General features: G+C 45.6%; 1 protein-coding gene across 2 annotated transcripts in view; it reads left to right on the top strand.

Moving 5' to 3' along the window:
* The first annotated feature begins 5,893 nt into the window (after nucleotides 1-5,893).
* The window catches only part of zcchc14 (zinc finger, CCHC domain containing 14), a 53,018-nt gene continuing 40,444 nt past the window's right edge, over nucleotides 5,894-18,467 (top strand). For both annotated transcript variants that reach the window (XR_011182812.1, XM_015368271.2), the window contains exons 1-2: nucleotides 5,894-7,748; nucleotides 15,814-15,925. Coding sequence is in view for 1 of the 2 variants with exons in the window: in XM_015368271.2 (XP_015223757.2) it covers nucleotides 7,146-7,748; nucleotides 15,814-15,925 (715 nt within the window). In the remaining variant the exon portion in view is untranslated. The remainder of the gene's footprint in view (nucleotides 7,749-15,813; nucleotides 15,926-18,467) is intronic.

Genomic DNA, 18,467 nt, shown 5'->3' on the forward strand with positions numbered 1-18,467 from the left:
TTCTAGATGAAAATATAAACTTCAGCAAAATCTCTGTATCGATCTTGCTTGATACCCCCATTCGTACCGGCCAATTAATTCAAAAAATGTTCAGTTTGGTATCAAAATCTCTCTTGCTTTTACGTTTTATGGCCCTGAACCGACTCCTCAAATCCTCTATTAATATGTGTGATGTGTGCTGTTTGTGGTGTTGCTGTTCAGCTTAGGAGCTCCTGAATCAGCAAGCCTCAGGTGCCTGATGTGACAGAACGGGCGTGCCGACGGTGTCATTAATCTGGGGGACTCTAAGGTGTGTGCCGAGGAAGGTGGCCGTGCTGCCTCCTCTCCATGTCAGCTGAGCCAGGAACACCTCTGCTGAATCTCATTAGGGGGCTGTGTGTGTTTATCCAGTCAATTACTGCAAATCAGATAAGGCTGAGCAGGGTAAAAATAGACCACAGGGCCTGCAGGACCAGAGCGCTCTCCGAGAGAGAGGACGACACTGGAGAGCACTGCGTGGGGACTGCAGGAGAGGGGGACTAGGGGGCGAAGGTCAGTATCGGGGGTCAGGGGGCGCTGGATTGGAGATAAAGTGCTTGCTCCCTGCTTCCTTCAGACGATCAGACCAGCAGACTCTGCGTGCTGTGCGTGGAGGAGACGAGAGAGAGCAGCAGTGAAGTTGCAGTGTTGTAGGAACCTCCTGTGGTTGGAAGCCTTCACTGCAGTCAGAACAGCAGCAATGGCTCCTCACTTCCCCATGGCTGACGAGGTAGAAATGACAGAGCTGTGATCAGAGCCCTCTGTATTGTGCTGTTCACGGGTCATCGACTCCCATTAAACACAAGTCTCTCTTTTGTCATTTACAATCAAAGATAAAAGAATACGCACTGTAAAATCCAATACTAAGGCAAATGCAATAGGGTCTGTAGACCTTAAATGACTCTGAATAGTTTAGAGAAAAGGTCCACAATCCCCCCAAAAAACATGGGATTAAAAAATATACATTTTCTCAAAAATGTATCTTTATGTTGGCCTTCGGTATCATCCCATGTGCCCACATTTGTCCTTTGAAAAGCTACAAGCTGAGCAGCGGTGAGCAGGATGTACATGTACTGTACAACGAGGTCATGTCATGGACAGGGGGAACATCGAGACATGACATCATAACCTGCAGGTGCCCAGGAAGGTGCAGGGGAATCACTGAAGCTGTGTCCCTCACTGATGACATCTCAGGTTAGATGGGCTGAGTCACTTCCTATGGTACACTATAAGACACTACAATACACAAGTGATACCATGATACACTACAATAAAATAGTCTGGGGTTGCCCACAGCCACAGTGGGGGTTAAAAGCATGACCCAGTTTGACAGGATTGGCTGTAAAGGCCCGGATTAATACAAAGCTGTGGTAAAGTCAAAAGTAGGCAGGCGAGCAGCGAGATCCGAATTTGACCACTCAGAGAACGGCGCTAAAACGGACTTCAAGTGTCCGGCTTGCAGTCACAACTAGACAGGCAGCCAGTACTGTCAACTCTGCATATTGTAGCAGACTGCTGTTCTCACGCACCTTTCTCATAGGTTTCGCAAGGTTGGTGGTGAAACTTTCTGGAGGGAATGGAGAGACGTCCGGGTTACATCCCCAGTGACAGCAATCTCAACCCATTGGCATCCTCTGACTTGCTAGCAACTGGTCTGCTCGCTAAGCTGGTCTTTTGTGCAAAGCAGTGCAGAGAAAGCATCAGCTGCCAACCTGTACAGTACAATGAGTGCGGATTTGGGCCAGTGTCACCCTGTGCTGAGTCTGCCTACATCGCTACACCTAACAGCTCCCCTCTTTTTACTCAGTGCAGGCTAACTTTCCAATTATTCTGAGAAGATGATTTCAGCCAAGAGAGGAGGATTTTTTCTGGTTAATTCTATGACCGCTCCAAAAAAAACCCCATAAGATATAACCTTTATTAATAGAAAAAAAGAGTGCATGTGATGGGGAGGGGTGGAGGGGATTAATGTTAGGAATAAAATTACCCTAACTGAGGAAAGCATTACTTATTCATGATCTCATTAATCACAACATCTACAGCTACAGATCAAAGACATCTGTTCATGAATCATCCTGTCTGGTCCTATGTACTGTGAAACTGGCAGGATGTAGAACAAACACTTTTAGAGCTGGGTATGTACAGAAGGCAAATTGCAGGAGTTTTTGTCCATGGATTCCCCATGGATGAGAAGAGTCATGAAGTTTCAATTCAATTCAACTTTATTGTCATTAAACTTACACAGGTGCATAGTATAATGAAAAGTGTTTCTCATTAGTCACTCAGGTGCAGTATATAAATAGGACAGAAGATAAGACAATAGACAGTTACACAATAGCAATAACAGTAACATGTAATAACATAACATAAATAACATGTAATCAAGTAATCAAAACTGTGCACAATTCTGCAAACAGAGAAAATATAACAGGACAAAAACAGTGCAAGGTAATTCTTGGAACAGTGCAAAAAATAGTATGGTTAAAGTGACTGTGGTGTTATTTGCTTCAAGGGACAGGTCTCACTGAACAATCTGAGTCAAGAGTATTCAAGGAAACATTCACAATATCGACTGTATTCATGCAGACTCAGTGTCTTCCCTTACCTAGGGATCTCCCTGGATCATAACAGAGGTGCTACACTGCCACATTCGTACAGTATCCCAGCATTATCCCATTAAATGGCAAGCCAGGATTTTAAAGTATCGGGCATGTTATTTAAGGAAGTCGGTGTGTTGTAATTGGGAGAGCTAGAGAGCCTGTGTCTGAAAACAAGCTGAGCTTCTGCAACACGCAAGACCCTGGACATCACCCCTCACATGATGCAGCAAAGACCTGCTCTAAATTCTGGATCTGCAGTGTTATGATTAACAGCGACTTCAACAAGCATTCGCAGCACCAGCATACTCAGGCAATGTGAGGAAGCCACAAAAAAGGTTTCAGGATAGATGGTGAACTGCACAGAATTTCCTATCCCCATGTAGAGAACACCACGTACTATCTGCTGCTCTGGAATGACTTCAAAGAAGTGCAACAGGGTTCATTCCTGGCCTACAAGAATGTAAGGAAGGTAAAACGTTTAAGAAACTGAATCACTTTAGTCTCAGACATAACCATCCCAGTAATAATCCACCCACTCTTTCCAGCCCAGGGCTGTGGGGGAATTGGAGCCTACCCTTGAAGGCAACAGGCACAAGAGTGGGCACACCGTGGATGGGACGCCAGACTGCCACAGAGCACTCCCAGACACAAACACAGACCCACACCTAGAGTCAGTTTCCACCAAAGAGAATTAACCTCCCAGCATGTTTTGGACTTTGGAGGAAACCGGAGCCCCCAGAGGTAACGCATGCAAACAAGCAGGGAGCACACAGACTCCACACAGATAGCACTGCAGGCCCACGATTGAACCCAGTGCCCCAGCACCGGGCGGCAGAGACACTCACCACTGCGCCACTTTGCTGCCCTTATTGATTTAGTGGGGGCAAATAACAATTGGATACAACTAACACGATAAGTGGATAAACACAACAGATAACACGCAAATAAATCGTAAAATACGTCAGCATAAATATCCAGACAACTGCACATACAATGTAGATGGAGTGTACTGAAAAAAAAACAAAAACAACAAAAGCATTGTGGTACAGGGAGGTCCATACTCCAGGGGCAGTTATTGCTAATTTGCAAGCACAATACAGACGTATTGATGAAGTCAAGACAGCAGACCGGTTCAGGACACGGTCACGCTGTCCCCAGTTACACAGCCCCCTTGGAAGGCAGAGCCGCTCCTTTTGTAATGAGACTGGATCCTTCCCTTTTTTTTTAATGCCTTTTTTTAAAAGAGAGGATATATAGTGTTGCTGCACCAATACATCGCTGCGGAGTAAAACATCCCACTGCCCCCTCCGCTCAGCACTTACCGCCCTTAATGGCACCGCCCTCGCCTCGCCCAGCCTGCCTGCACAGAGTGGGCGAGCAGCAGGAGAAGGCACCCCGAGGCGCTCCTGGAGTTCTGGCACCACCTCGTGGGGGAGTGCAGCTGCGCGCCACGCGTGTGAGCTCTGCAGCAGAGGCCTGACACAGCGCCAGGGCGACGCAGGAGTAAAATCTCATACTCGGATATCAGAGGAGCGACATGCTGCCTAACCCCCCCAGAGGAAAATCGGAATTCCAGATAGTGAAACGTACTCCAGTTATCTTTCCGGCAGTGATTTTGATTCCGACTCTTTATTTTGCTGTTTATTTGCTGGTGTGGGCTGCTTTTCTAACGCTCCCGGAATGAAGCAGTAAAACTAACTAGATACTGTCGTTCCGTAGCCCTAGACAGACGCATCACCGTACTGTAGTCCATCTGGTCAACTTCAAACAAACAAACAAACAAACAAACAAACAAACAAACAAACAACTCTGTCTTTGAAGGAATTAAACTCTTGGATAAAACTTTTGTCCTCGGTCAAAACAAACAGGAAAACATTTACCTCAAGAGCGATGTCAAATTGTGATAGAAATGTTTCTGTTTAACAAAAAGGCTTTGAAACATGCCAGTGCTACACGTATACAATTTCTGTTGTCAAGAAGGTCCCATTAATTCCTCAACACAAACTCCCTATACAATACACTGAAAATAAGTACCAGATGGGACGTCTGAGCAAACAGGAAGGACACGGGTAATTAAAATTACGACCAAACGCTTAATAGAAGGCAGCTATTAGATATAATGCAATTTATATGCCCTCAGCAACTGCTACTCCATTTAATCTTGCCAATAGGCGTACAACATCCTCCATTTTAAGGACGGAATTACAACAGAATTGGTTTTATACCCTTTTATAGTTTCAGTCATTATAAACATACAGTATGTTGAGCATTCTGTCAGATTCTGGTGGGAATCTGTATTTGCCTGTGTTTTAGAAAAAGCGAAATCCCATCCGCGGAAATGGTATTCTTGAAATGAAAAAGTGGAACTGTTTGAAAATATCACAAATATCACTCCACACAAAGGGGGAGATTGTCCCGGGGTGCTATTTCACGGTGAGGCGTCAATAAACGCTCAAGTGTGGGAGAGACGATAAAAGTTACGTCCCGAACGATAAACCTGACTCAGGGGTTCTGACGAATAACTTAAAACACTAAAAAAATAATGTATAACCTTATTAAAATGTTTTTTGTTATGAAAAGGAAACACAATCATGTATTTTGTTATCTTCGGGCTCGTTTGATTAATTAAAATATGATTAACGTTTTTGACAATTTATTAGACAATTACCCTGCGATTAAAATCAATGATTGAATCTCAAATCGATACAAATTCGGTTTCTGTAAACATCTGGAACATGTTTACAGAAACCGAGTACGGGTTTCAGAAACCAGATAGCTCCTCTCTAAAACGCACGAAATAAAACGTGCGCCGAGCTTCCGCTAGGTGGCGACAAATCAATTGTTCTTGAGCTACACTACGGATCACCCAGATAATCTTCAGCAGCAGAAGAAAAATCTGGAAAGGAGGGTCTTAACTACAAAAAGGTGGACAAAGCAGTAAACAGAAAATCAAGTGTTTTCAGACCTCCTTTTCTCTTCCTGTCGTCGTTATTATTGTTGATATACTGCAGACCCCTACATATTTTCTGTACACAGGGCTTTTTTTTCTAGAAATACTGTGCATGGCGAGATTTTATAACATCCGACGATAAAACAATGCAGGGTTAGGGAGGGGTATTAAACTGCTGTCGATAAGGTAGCACCGGGGTTGCTGTTTGCAAATCAGGAAAACAGCGAAAGGAAGAGAGACGCTTTTTTTTTTTGGACCGGACCAAAGAGGGTGACGTCATGTAATGGCAGATCCAGAACTCCCCGTTGCCAAAAAAAAACCTACCCTGAATTCTCTTTTGGACCTGAAGGGGGAGGGTGTCTTGTTTGCTCGATTGTTTTTTTGTTTGGCATCTCGACATTTTAAAATTGCAATACAGTAAAAATAAAATAAAGCGGCGTGGATAACGTGGCCTAGAGCTCCAGGTCGGAAAGGAGCTGTTGCAGGGATCGCAACGGAGCCAGCAGCGGAGTTGGTTAAATAATCTGTCTGACAAAATCGAAAAACATCTCGGGCTCATGTGAGATTGCAGATACGCGACTGTGATAGCTCCGGGCTGGCCAATCGGGGAGCCGACTGCCATGACGAGCACGGGGCACAGCCAATCACAAGCGCCAAACGGAGGTAGTGGGTGGGCCTAACGCACGCGTTTTGGGATAGTAGCTGTACTGGTGTGATGTACTACTATATCTCAAAACTAGAATACGCATAGAAAGGGAGAAAACAGTCTTTTATTTATGCTCTTTATGCAAGAAATTCAGTCTTACTCACTGACAAAATACAGTCTTTGGTGTCAATGCGAATAGGGGAATTGCAGAGTTTGTTTTTTTAATTCAAACTGTGAAGCAGAGTTGTCGGAGTTTCATACACCGTGTCTTGAACGACGCTCCCTAATTGTTCTTTAATGTGAGCCATACTGGAAATCCCGAGGTAAAAAAAAAAAAGCGCTGGATTTCGACACCGCACACTAAGCGTTTACAATGATAGTCTGTGCAAAATTCGCTCGGTTTCGGATCGCGCTAGTTCGCGTTTTTGTAAGCGAGTCGTAGACGGCGGTCTCCCGAGGATTTTGAACTTGGGAGCCAAGTGGGAATAGTGGAGGAGATGTTTAAAGGCACAGCGCCATTGCCAGGAGGAATATAAATAAACACTGTGCACGCTTTTGTCTGTGGAGTGTGTTTGTGCGCAGCGAAAATGCCACGCAGGGGAGTCGGGGAGACCAGAAGACGACACCTTGGCTAGGACTGCTGTCAGGACCATGCAGGATCGTACATGGGCATACCCGCGGGGATTGTGGCGAATTGACTGTGGGGCGAAAAACGTCCACAAAAAGGGAAACTTCAGCGTTTTGGATCAGACTCACTTTGAACAGACACCAGGAGCAGCGGAGCCTTTCCATAGCCGAGACCGGATTACTTTATGCAGGAAACTAACTCGCCTCTTCTAAGCGGGCTGTTTGATGGGAGACGGCAGCTGATATTTTGTATCTCACACACCGGTGATTATCATTATCAAGGGCGCTCGCACTCGGCAGGAAAATGGTCGAAAAGCGGAGTTTGCTCCAAAGGGAGAGCGTGTACCGCTGGTTTTCGGAGTTGAACTCAGCTCAGAGGGTTGAATTCCTGTGCGGGCTCCTCGACCTCTGTGTACCCATAGAGCTGAGGTTTCTGGGGTCGTGTTTGGAGGATCTGGCCAGGAAGGACTACCACTCGCTCCGGGATGCGGAGATTAAGGCCAACAACGCAGCGGATCTCGCCAATCTGACCAACATCACCGACGAGGTGGTGCGGAGCAAACTGCTCATCTCCCTGGCGCTGCTCAACTCGGACAACCGGGAGGCCGCCGGAGCTCTCTTCAGGACCCTCACCTACATCGACTCTATCATCAACAACTACGGGCTGCAGCTCAACGACGGCCAGACCGGAGACCAGTTTCTGCTCCTGTTCACCATGGCCTCCAACCACCCCGCCTTCAGCTTCCACCAGAAGCAGGTCCTGAGGCAGGAGCTGACTCAGATCCAGAACATCGTGAACACGACCTGCAGCGGCGCCGTCAGTCTGACCGCGGCCAACACCGTGACCACCTTCACCACCACCACCACGTTCAGCTCGCGTGTCTCGGGCTGTCACTGCTGCCACAAGGTGAGCTGCCCTCTTATGGTCCGGGAACCCTGATTTCACTGCCTCGCCGACGTCTTCACAGCCTGGCTTGTGGGGCAGACCACACGTCCTCTCCAGGACAGGACCCCCCATTCCTGCTCCCTGCCTTTACAGCTCAGCCCTTACAAAATGGAATCCTTAATTTACCCAGTAATAGAATTCAATTAAGACCTTTCTTTTTTTCTTTTCCCGAATACTGCATGTTAGAGACTGTTTTTCCAGCTATACAGCAAAACTGGATTGCTAACCAATAGCAATTTAATAAATTTACGCTAGTTATTAAATGACTTGGTAGACTGAGTAGTAACCATGTCTTGGTCTTGCAATTAAAATTTCGACAGGATTCTAACACTGTGCTCGACTTTATGATGCTGCTCCATGGAGATCCTCTGTAACAGAGGCCTGTTTGTGGAGCACTCCTATCACTAGGCATTTTATTGGTAACTGGGGAGCCATCATGTTGCTAAAGGCTTGGAGCACTTTAACTGTGATCAGGTATACAAGTAAATTGGTCAATTAAGTAATACTGGTTCTTGACAGATATTCCCAAAGTTACCTCTGACTTTTTAGTTTTCTCAGAAGCAGGTGGTTTAGGGTGACCTGTAAGGATTGACCTTGGAACAGGGCACAAGATCTCTGCTGTTGATAATCCACAGGGCCAGGTCCTTCCAGAAACCCTGCAGGGAATTCAGTAGATTTGGAAGTAGAGTTGTGCCACTAAATTGAGATCAGTTCTTAATGAACTAAACTCAGGTTTTGACATGACCCTTGGTTGGTCTTATACTGAGAAGCCAGCAGCTATGTCACCACCCTGCACCTTACAACTGAGAACCCACTGAAGCTCAGCAGGTGAGAGGCTGGCCAGTACCTGGACTGGAGACCTCCTGGGAAAGCTAAGGTTGCTGCTGGAAGAGGTGTTAGTGGGGCCAGTAGGGGGCGCTCACCCTGCGGTCTTTGTGGGTCTTAATGCCCCAGTATAGTGATGGGGACACTGTACTGTAAAAAGGGGCCGTCCTTTGGATGAGATGTAATGCACTTTTAGTGTGGCTTGCCCCCTGTGTTTTCTTTAGCGGCGATGCGTGCATCGTGCCTGACGTGACTTTGAGCTCAAGCCGGTCACCGCCGTGCACGCCACGATGTGTTGGTATTCTTCTTGTTTTCCTAGAGGCAGGAAGAAAATGTGTAAAACGAGAGCAAGCACACGCACGAAGGTCCAGCCTTTTTTCATGTGTGGTAAAGGAAGAAAAAGTCCCATTGAAAAGCTGTTGGATCTGTGTTGCATTTCACGAATGGCAGGTGTGTAATGCGTGAGAAAGCAGAAAGGCAAGTTATTAGTTCATAAGCAGGATCAGAATAAAAACGTCTGATAGAATCTCAGCGTGCAGGGTAATGGAAACAGGCTTGAAATATCCATCCCTGGTGTTGTTTTGCAGATAAGACCTTGCATTTCAACCCTGGATGCCTTGCCTGTTGGGTTTTCACCTGGACACCCTAAAGATTGCAGGATGCGGATCTCTTTGGTTTTTACCTGGCTACACTGCTGTCCACTGTGTTTTTCATGTGGTGGCTTAAAGCAAACGCATGCAAAAATGTGTTGTTTTATTTCTCCTCCAAATGCAATTGAATGCCAATGGGATGCCCCCTGATGTCACTCAGCCCAGTGTGTCTTGGCAAGGCAGCTGTAATAGTTGGATGTCGGCCTCCTTTCGTTTCGACCTGAAGAGGCTGTTTATTGCCGAGTGAAGTATGTGGTGATAGAGGTGGAAAGAGGCACTGCAGATCTGGAAAGGTTAGTGACGGAGTATGAAGTCCCAGATACCCTGCAGTCATGAGGTAACCACACTTGTATAGAGGGCTCATGTCAGGCCGCTACCCGGTGAAAACCACAGGGACTCGAACTGCCGAACATGTAGCTGTATCCAGATGTTCCAGTCCAGGCGTTGGGCAACACACATGGTTTGAACAACTTATGAACTGGGAACGATGGTGAAAAGGGTCCAGTAGCCCCTCACCACACCATTTGAATTGACTTCTCTGGTCCTAAGGTGTTGATGATCTAAACAAACGTGAAACACCTGGATTGTGATCCTGGAGGACTAGGACTGGAGATCCTGTGTCTCGAGCAGTGTTAATCTCTCATCCCAGACAACTGTACAGATTTTCCCAAGAGTATCAGTTGGAGCTGGATGTAATGGCTAGAAAACAGAACAAGACATTAGTCGAATTGATGAGAGACAAATTCCCCGATAGTCCTCCACTGCTTTCTTGTTTGCAGTGAAGGAAATCTCTTTTCAGTCTGCAGTTTTTGACAACAACACAAAGCTTACTTCCATCATTTTTAGGGTTTGTTTTTTCCTTTTCTAAACGAATGAAACACGTTATCAATGGAAAGCAGCTGTGGGGTTGCTATTCGTTTAGTCTAAACAAGTTTCTCTCCCCCTGCTCTCCGCGCACATGACAGCCTCTCTGAAATATCCTCAGACCTGCCAAGGAGCGCAGCTGTATTTCTTCCACTTTCTTCCTGTCTTTCTTTAGATCGGGGCTCTGAAAACCACAGTGTCTCACAAAACCAGTAGGGTTCTGGTCCCAAAACCACAAGGATTCCATTTTTGCATGTTTTAGAGAAATAAATGTTGTGACTCTCTTTTCATCTTCAGGGCACAATCCTCAATCAAAACTCTACAAACAGCATTTTCCTCTTTCCCAATATAACGGAATACCAGTAACACTTGAGTATAGTGTTGACTGTTGGTAGTAAGACCAGGCAGTCTGTTAAGGGGCTTGTAGAACAGAGATAGAGACTGTTTTTGGATGTTTAGGCATGTGACTATTCGTTATGTTTCCTTACACAACTTAGATGTTGATTTTATAATAATTGAGACCACTATCCAATAGGCATGATTGTTAGCATAAATTGTAGCCTTTATATTGTAGGTGAGCTTTGCCCAAAGTAGGCTGGAGTGGAGCGTTTTTGTTAGTCAGGTCTCGTAGAACACAACGGATCGACAATAAAAATGCAGTTCTGCAAGTGGAATCGTTGTAGGACACCACATAAGGCTTGGGCAGTAAATGTATTTCTTGGTTCAGTTTATTAATGCAGTAAGCAGAGGAAAGGGCCTCTGGCCGCAGTGGGATGCACTGGCTGTGATGCGTACGTGCAGGGTCACTGATGCCCTGGTGCCCTGACGTGCCTGAAGTCTGCAAGGCATTGTGGGAGAGCCCAGCCTGCCGCTGATCTGGTCAGTGGTTGGGGATGATGCTGTAAGACTCGATGATCCCCCTTGGCGTCCTGCAAGTGTTCAACTGGGATCAAATCGGGTGAGAAAGGAGGCCGTCGCGCTCAAAGGAATGCCTGTCTAGCCCTGGATGTGTGCCGAACGGATTCATGCTGGAAAACGAGCTGTCTGTCTGCCTTTGCAGCTGAGACCGTGGCACGTGTATTCTGATGTTCTCATTTTTGATTTGCGCCCCCCTCCTCCTCCCTCGGTTAGTACTTGCTGCCTGTTAACCTCTTCAGCTCACTGCAAAAGGAGAGGGGAAGATTGTACGCACTCTGTCCTCCGAAGCCTGAGTCGTCTCTTATTCCTCACACCGTAAACCCCATAGTAGAGTAATTTTGCATCATAGAAGCGGGGCTCACTGCCAGCTCATAGGTGCCTGGGGAGTCACAGGCCCTGGTGTTGAGTACCTGGTAATGCCCACCTATCTCCTGTGAGTCCAGATGGCTTCCAGTTGTGTACACCAGCATTGTGGGAACCTGGGTCCCAGGTGACTAATGATAGAGGCTCAAACCTGCAAAGAGCACACGATAGAGGTTTACAGGCAGCGTATTAAATTCATAGGTCACGCCTTCCAAATGGAAGAAGTCTTGGGAAGCAATTCTATCCTGTGTTGCATTTGTCAGTACTGGGATGGATGACTTCCAGGGAAACCCAGGTGGCTGCTGTTAGTGGTGTTGGTGGATAAGTAGGGGACACCCTTCCCTCTAGACCTGTATTTCTAAACCAGTGTCCTCGTATGGTGACACTGTGCTGTAGTTTGTGTTGTCCTTCAGATAATGAGACATTAAACTGAGGTCCTGACTAATTAAAAAGATCCCATGGCACAGTTTGTAACAGTAGGGGAGTTAACCCAGGTTTGGGGAGGAAAATGCTGTACATGTGGAATTCTTATTAATGACCTGCAGTCAGGCGCTTTGAGGCTGCTCTAATTTGCAGTGTCTCTGTATGTCAATGAATGGAATCAAAATGGAAATTCTGCCCTGGCATTAATGGTAGAATTTTTTATTTTTGGCTCTGGGGGGACTCCTGTGTTTTGTGGTTTTCATTGCAACCAAGTTAGTGTACTCTTTTCAGCAACCTCATTAATCATTTGAACTGAGTGGAAAAACTAGACTTCCATGGCTAGCTTCAGCTATGTCAGAGATATGGGGGAAAAAGAGAAATTTGTAAGTAAATGATTAGTTCAGTTACTGTGTCAAGATCAGCTTCAGCTAAGCTGATGGGGGGAAAAACGAAAGCTGGGCCCAGATGCCACACATGAGCCTCGTGCCTGGCTACAGCAACATGTCATACAAAATGGTTTGCGAGTCTGTGACGATACAGCACAGCTTTGTCTCATGTGAAGCGCCTGGGCAGATTCACAGGCCTGGCAAACCTGCAGTTTCAAAGTGAAATCTGTGTGCTGGATGTTTCCACCAGGCAGCCAGTTGTAATACTTTTTCTTGACGCTGATGTGAAAGGGTGGCTTTTGTTGATTGAGCCAGGCATTGTTATGTAATTATTTCCCCTCTCTTTTAGATACTTTCTCACAGTCTGGTGCTCTTGCAGTACTTTGAAAGCAAACGTCTGTGAGGCCCCCAGTGAGTTTAGGAAGTTTTTAGCTATGTGGGAAATGAAGATCTGTTGTACAAATACCAGCTTGTGTACAGAAAAGGCTGTAGCCAGCGTTTATAGGAAACTGGTTTCTTTTCTGTTTTGTTACTTTTGGCCCCAGTTGAGTCCAGATCAGCAAATAAGTGGAGAAAGTCATTCATTTTCTCTTGTGAATATCCTCAGCTGGGGCTTTACTTAATTGCTTTAAATGCTCCATTACAGCGTTTTTATACTGAATCATCAACCCGTTTCTCTCAAGTTACACTTTAATTTTCCTTCCTCGCCTCTTGTGCCTCGGTACACGTTTGTTAAAATGGATCCTGGTGTGTTCCTGGGCTTCCTGTGCGTCGCCTAAAACTGCAGTCAGAGGGGCTTCAGCAGCTGCTCTGCAAGTATGACCAAATAATCATTCAGAAGCCGGTGTTGCTCGACTGCTTCCATTTCCTATCTGCTGGGAGTGAGACGTGCTTTTTAAGTGTTCGGATTGTATCGCAGGGTTATTTTACAAGGCAGGGGTCGCTAATGGAATAAAGTGAATTGTGAAAAGTTCCACTCAGCAGTGGGAGACTGGCTTCAGTGGCTTTGTGTTAAGTTGTAGTTGGCACTTGGCACTCTCGACTGCCCAGGGCTTGAAGTTTTGTATTATATCACTAGCCATGTTATGAGTGAGATTCATCGTCTGGCGGTGCACAGAAAGTCAGCATCCAGAGATTTGAGGTTTCACCCGGGTATCTCCTCTGCCAGCCATGTGGCAGCAACCCACTGTAGTGCAGCACCGGGCACCTGCGAGCTTGCTCTGTCATGAAGGAAACTGCATCACCCCTCCAGGTTGATGCCAACTTTTCTGTGGGCACTGTGGGATTTGGAGAGTGAAAAATCGACTTGAATTGACGGCAATAGTTGAACAGTTGTTATATGTTAAAATATTAGGAGGGTTGCATAGAAAAATTAGTAATAATTCCAAATTTTGAAAATGGCAGTACTGCATAACCGTATCTGGTTTCACTTGAAGAACGTAAGAACATTTACAAACAAGTAGAGGCTATTTGGCCCATCTAGCTCGGATGGTAGTTAGTAGCTAATCAATCTGAGTATGTCTTAAAAGCTTCTGTTTAAATGGCAACTAAAGAAGGAAAAGAAAGAAGCCAACACTAAGATTAAGCTGGAGTACCAGTGAGTCATTGGTGTCTGTTTTTACCACTTAATAAAGCATGACACTACCCTACTATAAGGCCAAAGAGACAAATGTGTGCCAAGATTTCCCTAATTTTATTTATAGCAGAAACATGAAGTCATTGCAGATACTTTCTTTAAATAGCAACCCATTGAGCAATAAGGATTCATCTGTGGTTTATGAGATCTACAGAGCCAGAAGAGTTCTTCTTGCAGTGAATCAGAGATTAAAGGTATCTTTGTATGTCTCCAGGAGAATTTTCCTTGCAATAACCTGTGAAGGATTTGGCAAGAGCTGCACATTTTGGCATCTGTTGTCCTGAGCTGGAATAGCTATCAGCCTGGCACAGGCTCAGAAAATTAAAACGTCTCTTATGTTGTCATACAGAGCTGGTCCCCTGCTGTCACTTATCCTACATGACTGGGAATACAAGTTTCTGCTCTTAATTACCTGCCTGGCAGCCTTCACAATAGTGTTTTAGTACTAAACATGGCAAGTTCTGCCATCTTTTGGCCCTCACAAGAAGATGTTTAACTGACTTCTGTTGTGTATCCTTATGTTTTGGGCATTTATCCAATATCGGTAGACCTCTTGTAGGAGTGAAGTTCAGGTCTTTTGGGGAAGCTTAGGGATCTGAATTCAGGACTTCCCATATCCATATTCTTCCAACTGCACTTAAAGGAAATAAATTCAGGTCAGGTACTATTTCCTGTTAAATCACTGAAAACTTTGATCTGATCTCCAATTTGCCTAATTTTATGTAGACTGAAAAAGATCAAGTTCTTTCAGTCTGTACTTGTAACTCCTATCTTAAGCCCTGGACTTTGCTGGACTTTCACTAGGACGTGATGATGCATTTGTTAATGTCGAGACCAGAGGTGTGTGGCGAGCTCCACATGTAGTCTGGCATTCAGGTTCATTTTCAAAGGTCATTCCTGTCTTTCCTTTATTTTGTACCTACTTAGCTTAATATCTTTATTCCAAAAGGAAGCAACACAAATACTTGACAGAATTCAGTAAGCAAATCAAGCAGAGGAAAAAAAAAACATCATGTTCCCAGACCGAACTGCAGCATTTTTAATATAGGTGGTAATTAACAGTGTCAATGAGCTGCTCACTGGGAAGCTTACTGTACATTGCTCAGAAGTTTACTGTTCGTTAATTTGATCTAACAGTCAGCACAATAGTTCAGATGTTTTTGTGTTAATAATTAAAGAGTTTAATAATAGGAGCTTGTACACCTGAGGTTGTACTCCTTGTAAGAGATTGTACCTGGTTTTATCTCCAATTAATGACACACCCAGACACTAAAAAGAAAACACTGCGATGCAGACCACAAGTGCTTTGTTGTTTATGATTTTTATGATCTTTTAATGACCCCAGTGGCATTTTAATGGTGATAAAGGTTAACTTATTAATAAGGTTATAACCATATTATTGTCTACTGATTTGGTTATGGCAACACAAAACCTGACTTGATTTCAGGTTCCAAGTACAGATCTTCCTGTGAAGCTGGGTGTTAGCTCTTTTGCTGGCTACTAAAAGACATTCATATCCCGTTATGAAGAATCCAGGTCGATCCCCCATTTCACAGAGCTCATTTCTGGGTTAGCATGATGCTTTTATGTGACTGCTAAGAGTTGACAATATGAAAATATATCCCATTAAAGGAAAAGTACGGTATCAAGTGTAACACAAACTCTTACAGCACCTGCTGTCTTGTACTGGAAAGCACTAACAGAAAAGACAGATTGTAACAAGACAATCTATTTAGCCATTTCTGGGGCAATATTTGAGGATTGGAACAAATAGGGTTTAGGAAAGGTAGATCCAGGATATCGGAAGAATTTGATCATTGAGTTCTGAAAGCTCAAGCGTAGAATAGCTACGTCCCAGAAAGTCCCCAGCTTGGTTTCGAAAAGCTCTGAATGAGATCGTCGTGTCACAGCTTGTCCCTGTGGCTCTGCCGGCTCTACTCCATGCCTTGCCTGTGTTGCAGGTCTCGCACAAGGACGAGAGCGCGGGGAGCGGCCGGGACGAGGTGCTGCAGACGCCGGCACATTCCTACGAGGAGACGCCACCCAAGGCGCCGCCGGGGAGACACGGGAAAGGTGAGCCGGGACCTCTTAGCCTTTCTCGGAGAGGGCTAGGTACGTCGTGCGCTCGGCGCTGTAAAGAACAGGGAGGGATTCAGCCTCGACCCATTCTCCTGCCCTCCAGGATGTTGGAATCGGTGAAATGGATCCGGAAGCCAAGGTTTTTCTTCACTTGAACCGTACCTTCGATGATAGCCTGACTTCTTTTTAGAACCTCTCCATCCATTTCCAGATTTCCTCTTTGTATACCTCCCCCCCACACCACACCACACCACACCACGCAGATCTCCTTTCATTTAGACACTTTCTCACCTGCCCCATCCTCTCTTCTTCTTTGCTTCAGATCCCTGCAGATTTGTAATTTCTACTAATTGCTGCTTAATTGATTGTTTTAAGTTGGTGTCCAGGAAATATCTTTAGATTATTGCAGATATTTGTTGAACTGGAGGTCTGTTATTTCATCCCCTTGATTATTTGCTCTGCTCAGGAAGTTGTTGCAGTTATGTTGTGTAAAGTGTTTTGTTGTACTTGTAGAAATAGATTGCTTGCCATGGTGTCTTGTTGGCTAATTGATAAGTAACATTTTGGTGCAAACTGATGTTCCTGGCTGTGTGAATAAACATGTCTGTGAAGTACAGGATATAACCGTAGCCCATTCCCATGGTTTTATCATGGCGTGTTCAGCGACTGCAGCACGAAGCAATTTATCCTGCCTTCAAAAAAAGCCAGAGACGCCAAGCATCACTGTCCCAGCCTAATGGAAACAGACTTTATCGCTTTCTGCTCAGAATAGAAATGCGCCCTTTCTTGTGTGCATTAATGAAATTCTTCAACACCCGCAGGGGTTCTGTAACCCTGTTGTTGTTTCAGTAAGTGGTATCATGACGTTAAACAAGGAATTAAAAAGCTGATTTACTATTGCTGCTGGTTCCACTCTGCTGACGTTTAATGAGGGAATGGAGATAGCTGCTGCTGGGGAGATAGACGGGCGATAGAGCTGTGAAGTTTGCTCATTTAATGCAGACAGCAATGCAGGAGGAGGGGGCGGAGGGAGTGTGGTGGAGACCTGGCCTCATTCTTCTGGGAACTGCCTGGATGGGGGGCTATTATTCCTGAGGCTGATGCGTCACTGTTTGGGGTTGGACAGGAGGGACAGGTGTCAAGTGAGAACAAAGCCTTGGTTTTTACAGAGGAACAGAGCCTGAGAGGAACTAAGGAAGCTGGCAGTACTGAGGGTTGGGCTGTATACTGTACCTTCATCACCAAGAAGCAAAATATGAGGCATAAAGGAGACGATGCTTTGCGTTTTTTAAAAAGACTTTAGGTCAGTGTTCTTTCCACTGCCCACAGCCTGACTTTCTATAGGCGTGACACTATGAATACTGTCTTTAGAAAGCTGGATGAGTTATTGGGGGATTTTCTCTTTGGTGATGAAAGAATGGGGGCTTATATGTCAAAGTTGAGGTTTGCTGTCCCTGCTGCCTACCTCTGTGACGGCAGTGGTGAGCACTCGTGCTTTCTTCTGTATGACAACGTCTGAACCCACCTTGCAGTTGTTGAAGAAGTGTTACCCCAAGGATGATAACATAGTAGTGTCCAAACTATTGAGTGTGCTTGAGTTAAAACTAGGAGAAGGAAAGAAGCCCAGGTCAGGGGAAAGGTTCTCGGCAAAAGAGACACAGGCACACAGGCCTTCATGACCATCCAAGTCCAGTGTGCTGTAGTCTTCCTTCTCCTGTTCTCAGCCTTTTCAAGTGCACTGGGTCAGCCATGTACATCTTACACAGGCAGGGCAGGAACGATGCACACCTGAATCCCACAGCAGCCACTCACTGGAGAAGCGTTGTTCCTCTTGTTGACATCGCTGCTACTTTACAGACTCTGGGGGAGTCACAGGGGCCTCCTTCGTGGCCAGTTGGAGCCCCATCTACCTTGGTAGACTTTGGCCTGATGTAAGCATCCATTAAGGTTGGGGAATCCCTAAACCTCTTTGCTCTTTTTGTTGTTTTTTTTAAGGATTTTTTGTGCTGTCTTGCTAAGCAGTGTTGTATTCTGTGTGTTGACACAAGGTCTTTGATCAGATGGGGCTGTATTCTGCGGCTCTCATAATTTGATCCCACACTTTGGGACATCTGTTTCTGCTTAGTGCTCAGTCCGTGAGCTGGAAGGAGCTGCTGGAGAGGCTGGGGAGTGCTGCACTGGTTCAGGTATTTGCGCTGGTCCAGACTTGTCTGCCTTGTGTGCCGTGAGGAAGGAAGGTGTGTGGGACTCTGCTCTGATCCTGCTGCTCACCGAGGGCAGATGGGGGAGTCCACCACAGCGTGGCGTGGTGACCTGGGGGTCACCCCGAGCAGGGAACGGAGGGGCAGGCTCCATTTATTTGGGGTGCAAGCTGTTGGAATAGAGGAATAGAGAACGTAGCCAATTCTACCTGTGTTTCTGTACTGTTGGACGTTGGACCCCTTATGAAAAACATCTATAGATGACTTAAGGGTTTCTATTGCAAACTGGGACATTGCAAATTGGGACATTTCTGTAGACACATGCCTGGCTGTGT

Source organism: Lepisosteus oculatus, chromosome 20, assembly GCF_040954835.1.
Source record: "Lepisosteus oculatus isolate fLepOcu1 chromosome 20, fLepOcu1.hap2, whole genome shotgun sequence".
Classification (NCBI taxonomy): Eukaryota; Metazoa; Chordata; class Actinopteri; order Semionotiformes; family Lepisosteidae; genus Lepisosteus; species Lepisosteus oculatus.